General features: G+C 44.4%; 2 protein-coding genes across 2 annotated transcripts in view; one reads left to right on the forward strand and one right to left on the reverse strand.

The window, feature by feature from the left end:
* LOC138979524 (cytochrome P450 3A24-like) overlaps positions 1-12,271 on the forward strand; it is a gene marked incomplete at its 5' end in the record, with an annotated part of 16,471 nt that extends 4,200 nt beyond the window's left edge. The window contains 6 exon segments of the mRNA XM_070352235.1: positions 1,700-1,775; positions 3,361-3,518; positions 4,383-4,471; positions 6,014-6,151; positions 6,425-6,587; positions 8,913-12,271. Of these exon segments, the coding sequence (XP_070208336.1) occupies positions 1,700-1,775; positions 3,361-3,518; positions 4,383-4,471; positions 6,014-6,151; positions 6,425-6,587; positions 8,913-9,032 (744 nt within the window).
* Positions 12,272-12,527: 256 nt separating this feature from the next.
* LOC138980176 (uncharacterized) overlaps positions 12,528-22,500 on the reverse strand; it is a 14,050-nt gene continuing 4,077 nt past the window's right edge. Inside the window, exons 2-4 of the mRNA XM_070353006.1 lie at positions 18,082-21,788; positions 15,939-17,650; positions 12,528-15,643 (exon numbers count right to left, since the gene is read on the reverse strand). Coding sequence (XP_070209107.1) covers positions 16,906-17,650; positions 18,082-20,930 — 3,594 coding nt within the window. The 5' untranslated portion in view covers positions 20,931-21,788 and the 3' untranslated portion in view covers positions 12,528-15,643; positions 15,939-16,905. The remainder of the gene's footprint in view (positions 15,644-15,938; positions 17,651-18,081; positions 21,789-22,500) is intronic.

Raw genomic sequence — 22,500 nt, forward strand, 5'->3', positions numbered from 1 at the left:
TTTCGTGAAAGTTGAGGCGGCACTGTCACGCCCTCATTTTTCAACCAAATTGGTTGAAATTTTGGTCAAGTAATCTTCGACGAAGCCCGGGGATCGGTATTGCATTTCAGCGTGGTGGCTTAAAAATTAATTAATGACTTTGGTCATTAAAAATCTGAAAATTGTACAAAAAAATAAAAATTTATAAAACGATCCAAATTTACGTTTATCTTATTCTCCATCATTTTCTGATTCCAAAAACATATAAATATGTTATATTCGGATTAAAAACAAGCTCTGAAAATTAAATATTTAAAAATTATTATCCAATTTTTTTTTCGAAATCATTTTAAAAACACTTTCATCTTATTCCTTGTCGGTTCCTGATTCCAAAAACATATACATATGATATGTTTGGATTAAAAACACGCTCAGAAAGTTAAAACGAAGAGAGGTACAGAAAAGCGTGCTATGCTTCTCAGCGCAAGTACTACCCCGCTCTTCTTGTCAATTTCACTGCCTTTGCCGTGCGCGGTGGACTGACGATGCTACGGTCTTGCTGCGTTGCATTGCGTTCAGTTTCATTCTGTGAGTTCGACAGCTACTTGACTAAATATTGTATTTTCGCCTTACGCGACTTGTTACATTTAGTCAAGTTTTGACTAAATGTTTTAACATAGAGGGGGAATCGAGACGAGGGTCGTGGTGTGTGTGTGTGTGTGTGTGTGTGTGTGTGTGTGTGTGTGTGTGTGTGTGTGTGTGTGTGTCTGTGTGTGTCTGTGTGTGTCTGTGTGTGTCTGAGTGTGTGTCTGTGCGTGTGTGTGTGTAGAGCGATTCAGACCAAACTACTGGACCGATCTTTATGAAATTTGACATGAGAGTTCCTGAGAATGATATCCCCGGATGTTTTTTTCTTTTTTTCGATAAATACTTTTGATGACGTCATATCCGGCTTTTTGTAAAAGTTGAGGCGGCACTGTCACACCCTCATTTTTCAATCAAATTGATTGAAATTTTGGCCAAGCAATCTTCGACGAAGGCCGGACTTCGGTATTGCATTTCAGCTTGGTAGCTTAAAAATTAATTAATGACTTTGGTCATTAAAAATCTGAAAATTGTAAACAAAATACTGTTTTTATAAAACGAATCAAATTTACGTTCAACTTATTCTTCATCATTTTCGGATTCCCAAAACACATAAATATATTATATTTGGATTAAAAACAAGCTCTGAAAATTAAAAATATAAAAATTATTATCAAAATTAAATGTTCCAAAAATCAATTTAAAAACACTTTCATCTTATTCCTTGTCGGTTCCTGATTCCAAAAACATATAGATATGATATGTTTGGATTAAAAACACGCTCAGAAAGTTAAAACGAAGAGAGGTACAGAAAAGCGTGCTATCCTTCTCAGCGCAACTACTACCCCGCTCTTCTTGTCAATTTCACTGCCTTTGCCATGAGCGGTGGACTGACGATGCTACGAGTATACGGTCTTGCTGCGTTGCATTGCGTTCAGTTTCATTCTGTGAGTTCGACAGCTACTTGACTAAATGTTGTATTTTCGCCTTACGCGACTTGTTTCTTTTCTTTTTGTTGTTGTTGGGGGGGGAGGGATAAATAACATACGAGCCATCAGCTAAGGATGTAACGTGTAAGCATCTCTGATAACTTAGACAATCAAAAGATACGAATAACGGCGTATCTGGTGTGCAGAGACATGTGGATTTCTTGCAACTGTTGATCAACGCCGAAGCGAGCGACGGGAGTGCTCCTGTGGGATCCAGCAAACGTCAGTAACTTCGTTTGGGATGGACGAATTGCGGGAACCTCTCTCTCTCTGTCTCTGTCTTCCTCTCTCTCCCTCTCTCTCTCTCCCTCTCTCCCTCTCTCTCTCTCTCTGTCTCTCTCTCTGTCTCTCTCTCTGTCTCTCTCTCTCTCTCTCTCTGTCTCTCTCTCTGTTTTTCTCTCTCTCTATCTCTGTCTCCCTCTCTCTCCCTCTCTCTCTCTCTCTCCCTCCCTCTCTCTCTCTCCCTATCTCTCTCTTTCTATCACCCTCCCTTCTCTCTCTAGCTCTCTCTCCCTCTCTCTCTCTCTCCCTCTCATACAGGGCTTTTAAAGCTGATAACATTAAACCATCAAAGCGTCAAAGCGACAAAGCGTCTACCCCCTCGTCAACGTCTACTACAAAAGCACATTATTGTGTGTTTCAAGTGCAATGACACGCAGCTCCAGAACAGCGCCAAGCCGGAGGACGTTGACCATCTCCTGGGATCCATCTCCAGTTGTTTCACTGACATCAAGAACTGGATTACTGAGAACAAGTTGAAGCTGAACAGTGAGAAGACGGAGGCCCTTCTCGTTGGAACACGACAGAAGATTGCTTCAATTCCCTCACTGTGACCGACCTCCAGCTGGATGACGCGACTGTTCCATTCACCCCTGCTGTCAAGAGCCTTGGCGTCTTTCTCGACTCCACTCTCTCCATGCAGACACGCATCTCCTTCATCAAGACCTGCTTTTTCCACCTACGACGCATCGCCTCCATCCGTCGCTATCTTACCCACGACGCCTGTGTCAAGCTGGTTGTCTCCCTCATCTTCAGTCGTCTGGACTACTGCAACTCCCTTCTGGCTGGCCTCCCCGCCTCATCCATTCATGGCCTACGAGTCCAGAACGCTGCTGCCAGGCTGACGTTGAGGAAGACGAAGCGAGACCACATCACCCCCCTACTTCGCTCCTTGCACTGGCTCCCTGTCAACAACCGAATCTCCTACAAACTATCCACTCTGGTCTACAAGTGTCTCAACGACTCTGCTCCCGAGTACCTTCAATCCTCCTTGGACCTGTACACCCAGCCCTCCGACCGTCCCCTTCGTTCTGCTGCTGACCCACTCCGCCTACACATCCCTCGCTCGAAACTCGCATCTGCCGGTCAGCGTGCATTCCCCTCCGCGGGCCCCTCCGTCTGGAACTCCCTGCCGCTTGAGCTTCGCCAGAGCCCCTCTCTTGACGCGTTCAAGAGTAGGTTGAAGACTCAGTTCTTCCCGTAGCTGGCTGCGACTTTCATGTTCGACGTGATGTGTTGTGCCCCAAAAGACATTCTTGTGCTGTGCTCTGTGAGAGGTGTTTTCTTTGTGTTTAATATTATTTTGTTTGGACCTAGCTATTGATGTGTATATTGTTGTTAAACAGTTGTTTGTTGTATGTTTCTCAGAGTTTGCTAGTGTGTGATAGGGTTCGTGTCCGTCTGTAGATGTTAGTTTCTTTGTTAGTCCTGTGTTGACAACTCTTCGACATGCGCTTAGAACTGTACCCACGGAATACGCGCTATATAAGCTTCATATTGAATGACAGTGCTGCGTCAATGTCGTCAGGTCTGACGCGCAAGGAGATAGCCGGCCAGATCTTCGTCTTTTACGTGGCTGCCTACGAGACGACGTCCACCACTCTCCAGTACCTGGCCTACAACCTGGCCATGCACCCTGACGTACAGGACAAGGTCGTCATGGAGATTGAACAACAGCTTGGAGAGGTGGGAACTACTAGCTAGATGAGATGAGATGAGATGACATGAGATGAGACGGGATGAAATAGGATAGGATGAGATTAGACAGGATATGATATGATAAGATAGGATAGGATAGGATAAGATAGGATGAGAGATGAGACGAGACGAGACGAGACGGAACGAGATCAGATAAAGGAGGATAGAATAGGATAGAATAGCAAAGGATAGCATAGGAGAGGAGATGATAGGAGAATATGATAAGATGGGATCAGATGAGATGAAATTAGAAGAGATGAGATCAAATGAGATAAAACAAGATAAGATGTTGGTTACCTATTGTTTTTTTCTCCAGAATGCAGAGCGTTGCGAGGTGAGATAAGCTGAGACACGAAACGATAAGATAAGAAAACTTATGTCCATTTTCATGATAACCCACAAATGGACTTTCTTCTTCTCTCGACGTTTCATCGCATCACTCTAGGAACAACAGAAAGAACAAAGGCTTCCCAACAAAGGCCTACAAAACAAAGGTTTACCAGTGTGTAGTATTGCATTCTACGCGTGGGCACTGCAATGGCATTCGATATCGTAGTATTCACGAGATTTTTGGTCAGGTGCTTTCCCGTTCAACAGGACAAACTTGAACGAAATGCTGTGTTTTATTTACATTTTGTTCGTAATCTGGAACAATTTTCTTGACGTAAACTACTCAAAATAGAAGGAACTGGCTACTCGACCGACTTGGCACGGTATGTGCGTGCGTGCGTGTATCTGTGTGTGTGCGTATTTGTATGTGTGTGTGTGTGTGTGTGTGTATGTGTGTGATGGTGTGTGTGTGTGTGGGGGGGGGTGTTGTGGTGTTGATCATGTTTTTGTTTTTATTTGCAGGAGGATCCATCCTACGAAAACGTTGCAAAGCTGAAATATATGGAGCAAACTATAAACGAGACACTTCGGCTCTTTCCTCCAGTCACAACGTAACATAACTCTGTTTGTGTATCTGGTTTTCTGACTGTCTATCCGTCTGTCTGTCTGTCTGTCTGTCTGTCTGTCTGTCTGTCTCTGTCTGTCTCTGTCTGTCTCTGTCTGTCTCTGTCTGTCTTTATAGTTTTACACCCACCGAGCCCACGATAACGCAGATATTTTTCTCTTTCGGCTATGTTTGGGTATACCGGAAATTTGTCCCGAGAGGAAATATCCAAGTTATCCTGGTCTTGGAAGTGTGTAACCCTTTATCTGTATGCCGTTACACATGGTCTTCCATACTCTGAAATCACTCTGTGTTCCTTCCAAACAGTTTTTATGTGTATACCTGTAGGATTATTCTCATGGCCGTCCATACTCCGAAATCTGTCTCTGTTCCTTCCTAACTTATGTCTCTATACTCATGGCCGTACATACTCGGAAATCACTCTGTGTTCCTTCCTAACTTATGTCTCTATACTGTGACTCATGGCCGTACATACTCGGAAATCACTCTGTGTTCCTTCCAAACAGTTTTTATGTGTATACCTGTAGGATTATTCTCATGGCCGTCCATACTCCGAAATCTGTCTCTGTTCCTTCCTAACTTATGTCTCTATACTGTGACTCATGGCCGTACATACTCTGAAATCACTCTGTGTTCCTTCCAAACAGTTTTTATGTGTATACCTGTAGGATTATTCTCATGGCCGTCCATACTCCGAAATCTGTCTCTGTTCCTTCCTAACTTATGTCTCTATACTGTGACTCATGGCCGTACATACTCGGAAATCACTCTGTGTTCCTTCCAAACAGTTTCTCTGTGTATGCCTGTGGACTGATACTCATGGCTTTCCATACTCTGAAATCCTTTCGTACAATTTCTATGTGTGTGTCTGTAGGCTCATAATCATGGTCTTCCATGCTCTGAAATCGCTCTGTGGTCCTTCCAAGCAGTTTCTATATTTATGTCTGTATACCGATTCGCATGGCCTTCCATACTCTGAAATCCTTCCGAACAGTTTCTATGTGTATGTCTGTAGGTTGATACTCATGGCCCTTCATACTCTGAAAGCATGCTGTGTTCTTCCCAAACAGTTTATATTTGCATATGTTTTGTAGGCTGGCACTCATGGTCTTCCATACTCTAAAATCATTCTGTTTTCCTTCCGAACAATTTCTATTTGTATGTCTGTAGACCGATTTTATTGGCCTTCCATAATCTGAAATCCTTCCGAACAATTTCCTTTTGTATATTTGTAGGTTGATACTCATGGCCCTCCATACTCTGAAATCCTTCCGAACAATTTCCATGTGTAGATCTTTAGTCCGATTCTCATGGCCTTCCATATGCTGACTGAGGATTGAGATCGTTCTATGTGCAGGGTGACACGCATGGCCTTCCATATGCTGACTGAGGACTGAGATCGTTCTATGTGCAGGGTGACACGCATGGCCTTCCATATGCTGACTGAGGACTGAGATCGTTCTATGTGCAGGGTGACACGCATGGCCTTCCATACTCTGACTGAGGAATGAGATCGTTCTATGTGCAGGGTGTCACGCATGGCCTCTGAGACGGTGCACATCAAAGGCGTGACCATACCCAAGGGCTGTGGAGTCCTGATACCCATCTGCGATATCCTGAGAGACCCACAACACTTCCCTGATCCAGAGGCGTTCAACCCGGACAGGTCTGTGATTGGATCAAACAAACAACTCAATGATATACCTTAATTTGTTATCTTGACCCCAGAACATTGTTTTGGGGGAGGGGTTGGGGGAGGGGGGGGGGGGTGTGGAGGTAAAGGATGCTGATCTTCTCTTGTTGAAATTCGAGAGACAAAAAATTTTAGTTCTGTTTCAGGTTTGTAATTATGTCACCATTCACGTTTACGTTGCTAAGGGAATGGTCAGTCTTCAAATTTGAAACGCCGTGTTCTGTTAATCTTTGTTGTATTCTTCAGATTCTCCAGCGCTAACAAGGCAGCCATGGACCCGCTGGCCTTCATTCCCTTTGGCTACGGCCCGCGCCTGTGTATCGGTCAGCGTCTGGCCCTGCTGGAGATCAAGATCGCCATGGTCCACGTCCTGAGGAAGATGCGATTCGTCAAGACACCTGATCTGCCGGTGCGTATTTAAGGCGCACTCATTCCCGTGTCCCAAATAGATACTAATTCTGGGGACAAAAATATAAATATAGCATTAGCATAGCATTAGCATAGCCGTAAAAACAGTTCGGTTCACTATCTCAGATCTGGCCTGGCTTTTCAATGGGAGAAGAGTATAATTATGGGCGAGGTGCACGAGACGGGTACCAAGCGGTCGGGAGCCAGCCGCGGTGTTGGATTGGTTGAAATTGAGATGTCTTGTGATGTCAACGAATCAGACCCCGCGGTTTGTTCTCTCCCGTTTGGGCGGCACCCACATTCGGTTTGTGGACCTTAGCCCACGTCTCCACTTGGTCACATACCAAATATCAACACACACTCTGCTTGCTGTGGTGAGTTGGATTTTGATGAATTAATTGTGTTGACTCAATTATTTAATTTCAACAACCCCACTGTGAACACAGAGCACTAAGGCTGTTCATTTCTTAAAATGTTTTTCCTTTCATTTTTTTTTCATTTCATTTTTTCTTTTTTCTTTTTTTTTTCTTTTTTCATCATTACTTTATTGTCCCATCGCTGGGAAATTCGGGTCGCTTCCTCCCAGTGGAAAGCTAGCAGCAACGGAGTCGCGCTACCCAGGTGTCTGCGTGTTTAGGTGTATTCAGCCACCTGCATTTATGGCAGAATGACCAAGGTCTTTTACGTGCCATTGTGATGACACGGGGGTGGGACATGGCTTCCGTCTCTGGGTCTGCACATAAAGTTGACCCGTGTCCGTCCTGGCCCGAATTCGAACCTGCGACCTTCCGATCACAAGTCCAGTGCTCTACCATCTGAGCTACCGGGCCAAATGGAGACATGGTCCTATCCCATTTAAAAGCCTCGCCAGGTCTGAGACAGTGAGCTGAACTGTTAAAACGGAGGGATACTAACACGTGGTCTGAGGAAGATTGATAGTAACATGTGCTCTCTGTTAATAGGATTGATACAAAACAATGTTCTGAAAATGATTGATGAGTATATGCTGTCCATATTATTTTTTTTTTTTAAAACAAAGTTCAAAACACCTGGTCTATATAGGGGTGATAGTGTCATACGATCAACCAAACCACGACAGATCTCTTCAGTTTTTGTTTTTTAGTTTTTTAGTTTTTTGGTTTTTTTTAAACACACGGGACACGTATCCGAAAGCGGGAGGTACAACCTGTTCAGAGCTTATGTTATTCTAAATCCTTTTTTAAAGATACCTAGCTATATGTCTTCCTGTACAGTCTGATTAAGTAAATAACCAAGGAGAGGAAGGGGTTAGCTGCAGGGGGGGTGTTTGAGGTTGGTTTGAGGTCACCAACCGGGCGGGTGTGCCAGGACTTTACACTCTCCCGACTCGATTTTAACCCGCCTCGGACGGGCTGCCGGGCGGGTGTTAAGAAGAAAGAGAGAATGCTTTATGTCCTACAGGCTAAATATTTCGCCTCTTAAGGACACGATATGGGTTATATGATTCGAGTTTTACGCCCTCGCGGCTTTTGACGAGATACACAAGTGAATGCGTGTTTAGGTGGTATCAGCCACCTGCACTTATGGCAGAATGACCAAGATCTTTCACGTGCCATTGTGGTCACACGGGGGTGGGACAGAGCTTCCGTTTCTGGGTCTTCACATAAAGTTGACCCGTGTCCGTCCCGGCCCGAATTCGAACCTGCGACCTTCCGATCACAAATCCAGTGTTCTACCAACTTTGCTACCGGGCCCCGGACTTGAAACTCTCCCGACTACCTTAAATTGCTTTCTGTTAACGCACAGAGGGGGGGGGGGGGGGGTTGATTCGATCAAATAATTTAGCACTTAAATCTGCCAAGCTGATGATGTCTTGTGCGTGTCTGAGTACAAGTATGTAATTGTTCCTGTACATGATGTTTATTGTGAGAGCACTTCAACTAAATTCTCAAACGTTGGTGCAGCAAATCGCCATGGTCATGGCGAGTGTCTAGTCAAATTTCAGGCAAATCGGCTTACACTCTATTGAGTGTCAAATGTGTGACCGACACTCAGACAGACAGACAGACAACCATTCGAACAGAGGCCTTTTGAAGATACAGATTATTATCATTTTTATAAGTTTTGTTGTTGTTGGTGGAGGTGTTCTTGTTGTGGTGGTGGTTTGTGTGTGTGTGTGTCTTTTGTTGTTGTTTTTGTTGCTGTTGCTGTTGTTGTTGTCGTTGTTGTTGTTGTTATTGTTGTCACTGTTTTTGTTGTTGTTGCTGGTGTTGTTATATAAATGAATATACAGATTAATTATACTCTCGGTGACTGCTAAAACAATGTGGTGATTCTCAACTTTCAGGAAAAAGTGAAATTCAGGACGTCTGGCGGTTTGTTGCCTCCTGCTACTCCTCTGATGGTTAAAACTGTCACCAGAGACAAGGACCACGTCACGCATGACGCTGCTACGAAAGACATCTGACGTTGCATTGAAAGAATGACGTCACGTCTCACGCAGTCGTTATCTTACAGCATAAATTAAAGCATGACGATTGACGTCACTTCTAATCCTTGTTTTGAAGGACGACGTACGTTACGTCTGATGAAAAGGCTACCCTCACAGTTCGAATTTATATCGATGAATAACTGAACGATTGACGTCACGGCTGATGCGTCAGTGAATGAATGACGTGACTAGCCTTATCCTACGAACAACATTTTGTGTAATCCACACCCCTGGAGACAAAACTTCGGATGGGAGTTTCCTGATAAACAGCTATGCAGAGAGCCTTTATACTTAATTACTCAAGTAAACCCGCTATCCCTGATTTGTTTGCTAGCTTCGTTCATGGGCTGAAAATCCCACGGATTTTACGTGTATGACCGTTTTTAGCCCGCCATTTAGGCAGCCATACGCCGCTTTCGGGGGAACTATCCCTGATGACACACAAGCACAGCACAGCCACGGGCACATAACCCACGACTTGCCCTACTTGCAGCAGGGCTTGCTACTGTGTGCTTCCATGGTGACCCCCGTTATTAGTCTCTGCAGCCATCCCATTTAGATTGACGGGGAAAACTTCCGGTGTACAGTTCTTTAACCAAATATGTGTGTTAAGAAGAAGAGTTGCCACAGTCGTGTTAAATGTATCATTACGCCATTACGTTTTACAACTGAAAGTGATTGGGGATCTGTCGCTCTCTGAGAGAAAAAAAATTAAATGTCGAAAGGGTAAAATATATTCTCTCACGCGGTTAGCATGTGGGCATTGTTTGTGAGTACGTTTGACTGAGAATGTACTTGTCCTAAGTGAATGGCATTGCAACGTTTTGGGCTTCAGAGCAGGGTTCCACATGCACGCATATTCTACATGTAGAGAGTCCCGGTACCCCCTCTTTGGATTCTTGGAGAGTCCATGGACGCGCTCAGCGGAGTTTGAGAAGGTCCGCAACTGCAGGGTCAATGTGCCTTTGTGTGTGTGAGTGGGTGTGTGTGTGGGTGTGGGGTGATCTGCTTCAGCCTCCTTTCCCATGTACGTTGTTTCTTCGTGTAATTGCCATTCGTGCTTGCACTAACTGACAACAACAGTCTGAAAACAGTACCAAGAGTACGCACGATAACGTCATTTTAGTGCGTCCCTGGGCCCGCTCTGTTTTGTTTTTGTACGTCCCGGGACCCCCTCAATAAATTTATTGTACGTGTTTTCGGCTTCTCGTGCGTATAGGACGCAGGGACGCGCAGTTTGGGGAGCCTTGCTTCAGTGGGCTGTTCAATCTTTCAAAATAATCCATGCTTAATTGTTGTGGCGAAGTTTCTAAGTGTCCATTCCATGTTTTCTGACAGCTGGGTAGAGAGAAAGGCGTCTGCTTAGTGTCAGTAGAATTGTGAGTTGGTGCTCTGAGTGCTGTGACTTGTGGTCAGCTGGGTAGAGAGAAAGGCGTCGTGCTTAGTGTCAGTAGAATTGTGAGTTGGTGCTCTGAGTGCTGTGACTTGTGGTCAGCTGGTTAGAGAGAGGCGTCGTGCTTAGTGTCAGTAGAATTGTGAGTTGGTGCTCTGAGTGCTGTGACTTGTGGTCAGCTGGGTAGAGAGAAAGGCGTCGTGCTTAGTGTCAGTAGAATTGTGAGTTGGTGCTCTGAGTGCTGTGACTTGTGATCAGCTGGGTAGAGAGAAAGGCGTCGTGCTTAGTGTCAGTAGAATTGTGAGTTGGTGAGTGCTGTGACTTGTGGTCAGCTGGGTAGAGAGAAAGGCGTCGTGCTTAGTGTCAGAAGAATTGTGAGTTGGTGCTCTGAGTGCTGTGACTTGTGGTCAGCTGGGTAGAGAGAAAGGCGTCGTGCTTAGTGTCAGTAGAATTGTGAGTTGGTGCTCTGAGTGCTGTGACTTGTGGTTAGCTGGTTAGAGAGAGGCGTCGTGCTTAGTGTCAGTAGAATTGTGAGTTGGTGCTCTGAGTGCTGTGACTTGTGGTCAGCTGGGTAGAGAGAAAGGCGTCGTGCTTAGTGTCAGTAGAATTGTGAGTTGGTGCTCTGAGTGCTGTGAGGTGCAAACAATAGAAAGACAAGAAGAAAAAACAGAAAAAAAGAAGAGAAAAAAAAAGAGAAAAAAGAAAGAAGATGAGAAAAAAGAAAAGAAAGAAAAGGGGAACAGTTTGTCTTTATTAGCTGTTGTGTTAAGTGTACTTTAGCTTATTATGTTTGACTTTAGATATTTGACCAACACATGCAGTGTTAGCTTATGTTTTCCTTGTAGTTTGAGTTAGTTCTGTGTAATTGAATTTGATTATTAGACATTTAACTTTCTTGGTAGTGTGCGGTTTTTTTTTATATGAGCTTGTGTTCAGTGAAGTTTTGGTTAGTTCTGTGTTATTGTATTTGATTCCAAACATTTCACCAACACCATGCAGTGTTAGCTTGTGTGTTCCATCTAGTTTGGGTTACTTCTGTGTAATTGAATTTGATTTTTAAACATTTGACGTTCCTGATAGTGTAAGTTTTTTTTTATATTGAGCTTTTGTGTTTAGTGTAGTTTAGGTCATTATGTTTGACTTTAGATATTTGTCCAGCACATGCAGTGTTAGCTTGTGTGTTCCATGTAGTTTGGGTTAGTTATGTGCAATTGAATTTGATTTTTAGACATTTAACTTTTTTGATATTGTACGGTGTTTTTTTATATTAGCTTTTGTGTTAGTGAAATGTTGGGTAGTTCTGTGTTATTGTATTTGATTCGAAACATTTTACCAACACCATGCAGTGTAGATTTAGTAAGTTCTGTGTAATTGTTTCTGATTTTAAATATTTGACTTTCTTGATAGTGTAAACATTTTACTAGCTTTTGTATTAAGTTTAGTTTAGGTTAATTCTGTGTTATTGTATTTAATTCCAAACATTTGACCAACACATGCAGTGTTAGCATGTGTGTTCCATGTTGTTTAGGTTAGTTTTGTGTAACTGTATTTCATTCTAGATATTTTACTTGTTAATAGTGTAAGTTTTTGTATGAGCTTGTTAAGTGTATCTTAGGTTAGTTCTGTGTAATTGTATTTGATTCTAACAAATTGACTTTGTTGATAGTGTTACTCTGTGTGTTAAGTTAGTTCTGTGAAATTGTAGTCAAGTGTCTTTGTATTGAGGAATTGTACATTTGTAATTAGTTTTTGATAATTGTACCATATGTTATTGTTTCTGTGATTTTTGGCATCAAATAAATTGTTACGATGTCAAGCACAAGGACTCAGTTTTGTTTTATTCTGTATAAGTTTACCTGTGAGTGCAGTGTGTGTGTGTCTGTGTGTCTGTGTGTCTGTGTGTGTGTCTGTGTGTGTCTGTGTGTGTCTGTCTGTGTGTCTGTCTGTGTGTGTGTGTGTCTGTGTGTGTTAGCATATCAGTATTTCTGCTTTTATGTCTGAAATATACTCACACACCCAGAAACATATACATACACTGACAGTTGCCTCAAGAAATACAAGATAACACACACAAACAATTAATCACAGACAACGTAATTATCTTGGATGATACATTTCAAAAGTGGTGCATGTCACAGCATTAAAACATAATGTCAAAACTGCTCATGACAAGAACAGTTGCACCTGCTGTCCATAAAATCCTTGAAAATAATGAATAGCAGTTCAGTCAATATCACATCACGTTTAACTTAATTTAAACAAATGATAAGAGAATGTTAGGAGTAAAGTGTATATATTTCTTATGTCTATAATTAAACAAATAATGGTTCAACACATATCAAATAACCAAACGGAAGTAAGCGCTCTAATTGTATACGACATGTGTAATGGAGTAAGCGAGAGTTATACAGAACCTAGCTTTCTCCTGGCACCTGAGAGAATAACAAGCATTGAAATGTACAAGCGACTTTCATCCTCAATACATGAAAGTCGCTTGTTCTTTTCAATGCTTGTTATTCTCTCAGGTACCAGGAAAAAGGTTCCGTACAACTCTCGCTTACTCCATAACACTTGTACGCATATAGAGCGCTTACTTCCCTTTGGTTATTTGATCTCTAAACAACAGTCTCGGACTAATTTTGTTTAAGATGGTGCAACACACAAACAAACCTGCACACACACAAACACCCAATACATGTTTTGCATCTTGTATTGGAGTGAATGTCACTTGTGTCAAGGGGGATAAAAAACGCTGGCGCTGGACCCGAGTACTCTTCAGACTAGCTCGCTCCCCCAGTATGAAAGTTTTTGTCTTGTGCACGTGGATTTAAAAAAAAAAAATATTTTACACAATTAAAAAAATTATTTGAGTAAAATAAAACATTAAAACGTTCATAATAAACAATAGTAAACAAGAATTTTAAAAAAAATAAAAAAAATAGACCGCCCATGCCGGGAATCGAACCCGGATCCCTTTGGCCACCAAGCCACCACCTTGAATCACTGACACAGTGTCCCTGTCGCTCTCTCTCGTGCTCTCTGTCTCTCTTTCTAAAAAATATTTTACATAAATAAAAAGCAAATAAGCCTACAAAACCGCTCCACTTCAACTATATTTCGCGTACACTATGGCAACAACCCCAACACAATCTTTACTTCCATCCCCATTTTGAAATATCGCAACAACAGACTTCCAGATCTATAACACGATCATATGTGTTCTCTGTTTGCATGTCTGTCCAGTGTCTTGTCCCCCCATAAAGCATATCAACACTACCTGTCCCAAGATAGGCCAATTGGTTCTAAGAGGACGTTAAAACTAATTGTAATTCAATCAAGTTTGCGTTTTAATGAAACAGATCCTGTGATTGGTCAGAATGCCCCAACTCATTAAAAATTACCGGTCATTAATTGTCGATAACCACTAGCTAAAAAATCCATCAACAACCTGCTGGCGAGGCGCATTGATACAGCCTCAACTAGTCTCGGTTAGCTTTGAGGGTCATTTTACAAGTAGGAAATATGAAGGCCAACGAAATACCGAGACCATAAGGTATGCGAAGTGATGACGTCGAATACGTGACGTAAGTTGATGCATGAATTCTTCCGGACTACGTCAGTCAATTCCAAAGATCGCTTTTGTGATGAACAGAATTTGTTTTAGAGTTTGCTGTCCAGAAACCCGTCAAAAAAGAAGGGAAAATGTATGTGAAAGAAAACAAAACAGGAGCAGAGTGATAAGATAGGAATACAAAGACATTATGTCTTGGGACTTGACCCTTGCAGGTAGGTGGACTGAAAGTAGTGTGTGAACAGAACAGAACCAATTCTGTCTGTTTACAACCGCATGAAAGCAGGAAAGAGATCGTCGTCAGATTGAATTACAATAACATTAACATGCTTCCATTTGAAACTTCTCGGTCTTCATCGTGGATTGACGCCCTCCCAAAGTCTAATTGAAGCCCTCCGTCGCTTCGCTCCGTCGGGCTTCAATTAGCTTTTGTCGGGCGTCAATCCCCGATGAAGACCGAGAAGTTTCAAATGGAAGCATGTTAATGTGTAATTATCATCTCTTTCAGTCTCACCGAGACCAAACCTGCACTGTAGTTTCTTTGCCGAGACCAAATTAATCCCCACAACGCTGGCTGGCTTGCTCGCATCTCGCATGCGATACGCATGCTTTTCATGACGCACGCGTTCGGCTGTTCTATGAGCTCAATGGCTGGCTGTCGCTCCGATTGAATTCGTCCAACCGTCAAGAACTTTTGTGTTTTTGGGGGCATTTAGGTCCCAGGTAACATTATGAAGTTTTCATACGATCAATCGGACCTATTATCAAGTTAGTGTATCAACTTTTGAACGAACTGCGCCCAGTAGTTTCCCAGCAATAAGCTGTTAAGTCGAGACAGACAGACAGACAGACAGACAGACACACAATTAAAGTCTGTTGGACCCTAGTACTGCGTACTCGGGGATAGATGTTTATAAGATACACATGATGCACATACAAACAAAACGAAAAAAAAAAGCTGCAGCAAATTATAATACAACTCGCCATACATTATTTGAATCGAAAAATAAATGATCTGCTGTTACATATATTCAAACCAACACACACACACACACACACACACACACACACACACACACACACACACACACACACACACACACCCCTCCGCCTTAAGAAGGGACATCACCGCAAAACAACAGCACGGAGAACTATCATTCGCCCATTGCAGAGTTGCTTCCCTTGCCGCGTTTGCACTCTCTCTTATGTGATATAAAATTCGATTTCTCTTTCGGTTGCTACAGCCGATAGAAAAGGATTGTAAGGCATTTATTTGATAGGGTTTCGACCAGTTTAAAGCATGGGGATTAAGGATATAATTACAGTAATTATAGGACAATTGCAATAAATAAAGCACTGATTCGGATATCAATCAAAAAAACAAAAATACATGACATAGTCATTCGAAAAGTTAAATTAAAAACAACAAAAAAGCAAAAACATGCAGACAGGCTACACGCATACACAGACACAATTATCCAGACAAAAAACCGTTCAAGCACACTACAGTAAGTCAATTATCATTTTAGAAGTGCGAAACTACTCTTTCCTGGCCGAGTAAGTCGAACCTTTGGTTTTGTTCAAATGAAACATTGGCAGTACTTGTATCAATTTTGGCAATACCTTAGGCCTAAAAAAAAAATAGGTGTGGTTACGGTAACCCGACCTACCCTATATTTAGGGGCCGATCCTATAACTTTTTATTACATTTGTCCAACAAAAAAAACAAAACAAAAAAAAGTGCAAAAAACGCAATGAAAGCGAAAGCGCCCGAGTCGCACACTTATTTCTCTGTCAAGTAGGTTTAATTTGTACACATTAGAAAAAAAAGTTTAACAAAAAAAAGTGATTGCCTACCTACCTACCCTAATTTTTTGGGCTATGTTACCGTAACCACACCTATTTTTTTTTTTTTTGCCTTAACAATCATGTGACGGGTTCTAAAACTTTTTCCGGAACATTGCATAACATATTATGAACAAATACCTGCAACGATCCAAAATTGTACTCGAAGTAAGCCTTGTGTATGTAGGCATAAGGCTCTAAACATTTTAATAAATCCAGCGGGCATTGTTGTAATATGGCAATAATTGTCATGGCACCCCTAACAATTGACATAACAAAATATCAAATGTTCGACGGCTCGTGTACTCGACACCTGCATCATTAGGAAAGGAATAACACATGAAATACGCAGGATATCTAAATGAAAGAACATGTTCTGGATGAATAGTTAATTTGACTTTATCATCGTATGTGAAAGTTGATAAGTTGTTCATTTTTACTTTCCGTTTTTGTCAGGTCATTTTCAAAGGTACTCTTATTTGAGCGGCCTTTGCGTGATTTCTGTAAATGAAGACTTTGATCCGAAAAGTGTAACAAATAACCCAGTTCAGTGCATGGAATGGCTTATAAGGAACGTTTGAATGAAATGACACTGGCATAAGGGCTTTAGTTTGGGGTGTACAAATTATCTCAATAAAATGTTTCAACAATTCATACAGTACCTTTAACAAAGGACGTGATACGCCCAAAACATGTTGTAGCAATAATGTGCAAGTATGCCTTAAATTAACAATGGCGGATCCAAACTAAGAACCACATAACTCTACTCGTTTACTGTGAATTATGTCCCCTTGAAAAAACACAAATTGGGAAAAGGGGCCTTTAGGAGTGTCCTAACGGGCAGAATATACCTGCGCAGAGTCAGCGGCACAGACGACGCACTGCATATTGTTTATGCTGCGTTTGGGATTATGACGAGAACTTGGCCTGTTTTTCCTTTCACGCAACGCGCCGTGTAGCGGGCTGGTATAATCTGCAGTGCGTCGTCTGTCCTGATGAAGTTACATAGGTGAGCGGAGCCCCTAACCAGCGCTTACGTTTTAGTTGCCAAAGTCTGCGTCAGTCAAGTCAGAGAACATGACGTAATTCTTGGCAGACTTGGGCAGTCTAAGACATTGGACATCGATGCGACGTTTCCCCCGAACGTTGAGGCAGAGTGAGATCACCAGGCGACACGTCGACATCAGGCTGCGAGGCGTGGTGGCCACGTCCCTCAAGTATGGCAGGTCGCTTGTGACATCAGGGCAGAAAGTTTCGTCATTGAGGACGCGTGCATACAACCTGAACAACTCCTTGTACGAACAAGAACCCGATTCGTACAGCATGTTCCTCACCTCAGGCATGTTGTGCACGAACGCGTATTCAAAGGGAGACACGTTCTCGCTGCTCCACAGCTCTTCTGTCGGTCCTCTCTGGAAGAATGGGTGCTGACGACGCCGTGGTTGATTGCACCGAATACTTTCTTCACGCGGGGCGCTGTCTGTGTTGCCCTTGTCTTGTAGCAGCTTGTCGGTGATGCGAGGCTGGTGTGCGCTGAAGCCCAGTTCGACGCAATTCGCCACCCCGCGCTGAGGACAGCGGTCGTTGCACACAGCGAACATCAGCACGGACTGTCCGTCCTGGGTCAAGGTCAGAGGGTCGGCTCCCCGCGCCACCAGGTAGTACAGGGACTCCCAGCGCCCCGCCTCGCAGAGCGCGTGAAGAGTTGTCTCCCCTCGCTCCGTCACTCCCCCGCTGCACGTGTCAGGCTGCCAGAACAGCATGTCTTCCAGCACGTCGGCGTACCTAATAATAGTAATGACGATAAGGTTGATAATTCAAGACTATTTTTTGTATCACAGATTCAAGGACTTAGAATAATGCGGTCATCATGCGGGGGTGGGGGGGGGGGTATATGAAGCATAATTTCATGTACAATTTCATAAACATCTGTTCAGTAGTTGTATGGTGTATTATCGCAATCACACACACACACACACACACACACACACACACACACACACACACACACACACATACACACTAAGACTAACACACACACATATACACACTAAGACTAACACACACACACACACACACACACACACACACACACACACACACACACACACACACACACACACACACAATACAAATTGAACAAAGTCTTGTTTAAACACACAAAATAATAACTTGGTTCCAAAAAACATCACACAAAAAACAATATAACTTAGTACCTGCGGTCGATAAGCGCCTGGAGCGGCGTGACGCCCTTAGGGTCCGGCAGGTTGATGTCTCCATGGAACTGGACCAGCAGTTTGGCCGTGTCCGGCTGTCCGGCCTGCAGGACCTTGTGAAGCACGGAGTACCCGTCAGCGTCCGTCACGCTCTGGTCTCCGTCCCTCCACACCAGCTTCTGCACGGCACTCCAGTCCGATGCGTCCGCCGCCTTGTGCAGCAGCGTGCGACCGTCCTGCGCTGTGACGTTGACGGTGGCGTAGTGACGCTCACAGTGGTCAACCAGGTCCCACTGGCAGTGCTGCACGGCTTCCCGCATCGCGACGTCACGGTGAGCCAGGCCTGTGTGGTCGGTCTCCTCCACCAGCGGCTTGACCGCCTGCCAGATCTCGTTGGAGACCGCCATCTGAAACAGGTCCTCCCGCTCCTGAATGATCAGGCAGCCGTGCATGGTTCTGATGAAGGTGGACGCCATGCTGCCTTCCCTGTTGTCCATGGCGTGTTGCATGATCTGGCGTCGGAGGTCGTCGTCCACGTCGTGTTCCATGACCCTGGCTAGTAGGACCCACTGTTTAGCTGACAGCAGTTCTGGTACAGCGCCAACACAGAACTTCACGCTGACTCCCTGGTCCAGCAGCACTCTGCTCACAGCCCACTGCTTCTCTCTCACCATCTCTAAAAACAGAGAGTCTCTAGCCTTCGAGTTCTTTATGCGTTTCACCAGCTGCATCACTACGTGCCACACTTTCCTCTCAACAACTGCCCTAATGAGCTGTCCGAGATCCACTTCACTGGAGTTTCGCTGTACTCTATACAGGACCAGACGCCAGTCAGAATTATCAAAAGCAGAGTCCAGAGTGTCTGTGCACTTAGCAAGCTGACGCTTGAGCTTCGCCAGCTTCACTCGCCTGCGTTTGTTGGTGAGGATAGTCTGCTGGTCAATGAGGTTCTTTTTGCCTTGCTTCGTTGCCTGCACCAGGTCTTTTAACTCGCGGATGTCACCACCACGCTCCAGAAGCTGCAGAAAAGTGTCCCAGTCCGCGTACTTGGCCAGGCGATAGTGCACGCGCATTAGCTCCGTCTTGGTCAGCCCGTGGTCAGCAAGCAGCAAGAAAACTGGCCACTGCTGGTCAGTGAAAGCTTCCTGCAGGACCCAGCCTCGCTGGTCATCGTACAGCGTGTGGTCCGCCCACTGCTTGACCACGTGCCACTGTTTTTGTTCTACGGCAGCCTGCAACAATTCGCGCCGGACTTGTTCCCACACGTGCGTCATGCAGGACAGGCTGATGACGTCCCACCTCCCGTGACGTAGTAGGACCCTCAGAGCTGCTTGCTGAAGCTCTATAAACAGGGGCACATTGGCAAGAATGAACAGGAGTGTCTGGTCTCTTTTGGGATCAATGCGCAGGGTCCAATCGGTATCCTCTCCCAAATGATGTTTACAGTAAAGAGTCATGAAGTAGGCATAATATTTTGTCTGCACTGACATAGGCTTTGCCCTGGTCAAAGCACTGTTGAGAGTCTTTGTCCAGCTTTGCCCCTGTTGTGATAGTCTCTGCAGATTTATCTGAACACAAGCGGGTTCTTCTCTGTCGTAGGAGACAAATCTGACAATTTCTTCACAGAGCATGTGCATTTCATCATGGGCAGTTCCACTGGCACATTCGTCGTCTACCGTGGCTTTGGTGTCAACCTGTGTTAGTGACAGCGACAAGGCTATGGAGTCAGAGAGAACACTGTCCCAGCGAAGGAACTCCATCATCTTTTCAGCCACCATGGATGCTCCTCGCTGACAAGCAAGCGCAAGAACAGGACAGTAACGGTCAAATGGAAAGCCTTGAATCATCTCAGAAAACGACATTTTGTCTAGACCTTTGCTGGCCTGGTCAGCTGCCCATACCCACACGTCATCACTGACGTCTTTCTGAATGGCATACTGCAGTACGTCCCATCGTCGTCTCTCCACCAGAATCGTAACCAGGTCGTCCTTCCCATCTGCAGGGCAGAGGGGCAACATGTCACGTATCAGTGTATCTCTGTCAGCTCGTGCGAAGGCTTCCTCAAAAGCCCACTTCTTACAGGAAAACCTGGCTTTTCTCCCAAACACTGCCGCTAAGGAGGGCCACGCACCCAGTCTGACCAAGGTCCTAGCTACCGAGTCCAGCTGCCCGTCTTCACAGTGAGGCAGGATGCCTGACGAAAAACAATGACAATTGACGTCTCTGCTGGCCCTGCCAATCACCCACCGTCGCTCCGCCTCCCCTACTACGCAGCACCGTAAAGCCACACCCACAGAGCCCCACAGAGCTCGCCTGACTAGCTTCGACAGCAGAGAAGGCGGCGAATCCGCTGGGTGTTCAGCAATAAACTCCTGTACTGCCCAATCATCTGCCCGTTCAACAGCTTTCTTCAAGACCCACTTCCTTTGAGTGTCACTGGCTTTTCGCATTAGCGTGTCAGCGTTTCGAATAGGGTCCCACATGTTGCGATTTACCATCTGCGTCAGAAGAGGCTCTAGTTCCTCCTCGGCACAAACTCTTACCAACGAGTAAAGGCATTCTTCATCTGCGTTCCAGCTGACCTCTTTAATTGCCCTTTGGCACAGATCTTTACACAGTATAGATCGATGGGATGCTAAATAGTTTACAACCCTTTCCCATTTTTGTTTTCTCACCAAAGCGGACAACTGGCTATTAAGGTCACCATCCGAAATCATTTCTGTTTGATCGGCCGTGCTCTGTCCGCGAATCACAGTTGGTGGATCAATCAGCGTGCCGAGGAGGTTTTGACGTCGAAGTTCCTCAAAAAAGTTTGAGTACATGCTTCCGTCTGACTGAACTGGTTCCATGATTATCCGTACTCTATACCTTCGGGTACATTTCAGGTGTACACAATAAATGATGCCCTCAGTGTGTTGGCAGAATGTTCATCAAAAACGTTCAAGAATGTCAGCTCTGTTGTGCAAATTAATTTGGCTAAGGCCACAAGACGCATGTGACAAAAACTTCAAACAAATTTGTTCGCAAACGTTTTAGCTGTACCTTACCATAAAAGATAATCCTGAAAGTCGGTTTCAATATTCATCGTGAAGCACTTGACTCGGGATCTTCTTCGTTACTTTCTGGAACCGTCATTTTCCTCACTTGTATTGCAAGATGAAATCACTGAATCAGTAACGCCGATGAATTTAAACATCTTGCACGGTATGTTGGCTGGGGTTCATTTTCTTCGACAGATTTTTTGCATTGGGCATGCCAGTTTTGGCCCTTTCCGGAAGTTGTAAGAAGTTCTTCAACGTTGACGCCAAACACCAATGCTCCCATGAACTGTTAGGAAAACCCTGCTTATCCGGGCCGTTTTCCCCCACGTGGCATGAACGGAAACTCCGTCAATTTCAAATTTCAAAATTCGTACGAAAGCATGCAATTACTGCAAGATTTCCGAAATCATAAGTTCTCAAACCTCGCAGGAAGCGAGCAGAAATGGAAACAGATATGCGTCATAATTATGTAGAATTGTGTATAGCCGCTGCGGACGTTTCTCAGGTCTGCATGTTGGAGCTTGAGCGGGCGATAATGGTTGCTCTGTAGGAAAAAGGGGAGAGCAGTGAAGCCCACACATCCCGACAGTGTTCGCCCCGGCCCTCCACCCCTATTCTCTCGGTCCATGATCCACTGTGCTGCACTTTTCCTCACTTGCCCAGTCTCTTATACAGACAGAAAGAAAACAGTTGCATTAGGCCATCGCCTTTAGCGACCTTGCTTTGACGAGTAGACTATACATACTCTTGCCAGTACGCATGAAATCAAACACACACACACACACACACACACACACACACATCCACACACACACACTTACACACACACACATACACACTCACACACACACACACACACACACACAATCACACATATACGCAAACACACACACACACACACACACACACACACACACACACACACACACATACACACACACAGAGTCACACACACACACACACACACACACACACACACACACACACACACACACACACACTGACACACACACACACACACACTTAGACAAATACGCACGCGGACAGGCGACCACGTGCGAACGTCCGCTGGTAAAAAGAGTCTAGAAACTATAGTCCACAGCCGGACTTTTTGTCTAGAAATTAAACGGACTACTTTTGCTGGAACAGAAAGTCCTCGCCGATATTTAGGTTTTAGACTTTGGCTTTCGAGATAAGTCGTGTCCTTACTAGAAGGAAATATTTTTCCCAGGAATTATAATCCACATACTTATGTTCCTGAAGTACACAGTTTAGGGGCGCATTTTTTCTGAGAACCATAGTCCGCCGTACTTTGAAACACGCAGACACCACAGGCACTCGTACGTCACGAGCCCCTATATCAAAGTGGGCGGGGCCT

This window comes from Littorina saxatilis, linkage group LG11 (genome assembly GCF_037325665.1).
Source record: "Littorina saxatilis isolate snail1 linkage group LG11, US_GU_Lsax_2.0, whole genome shotgun sequence".
Lineage (NCBI taxonomy): Eukaryota > Metazoa > Mollusca > Gastropoda > Littorinimorpha > Littorinidae > Littorina > Littorina saxatilis.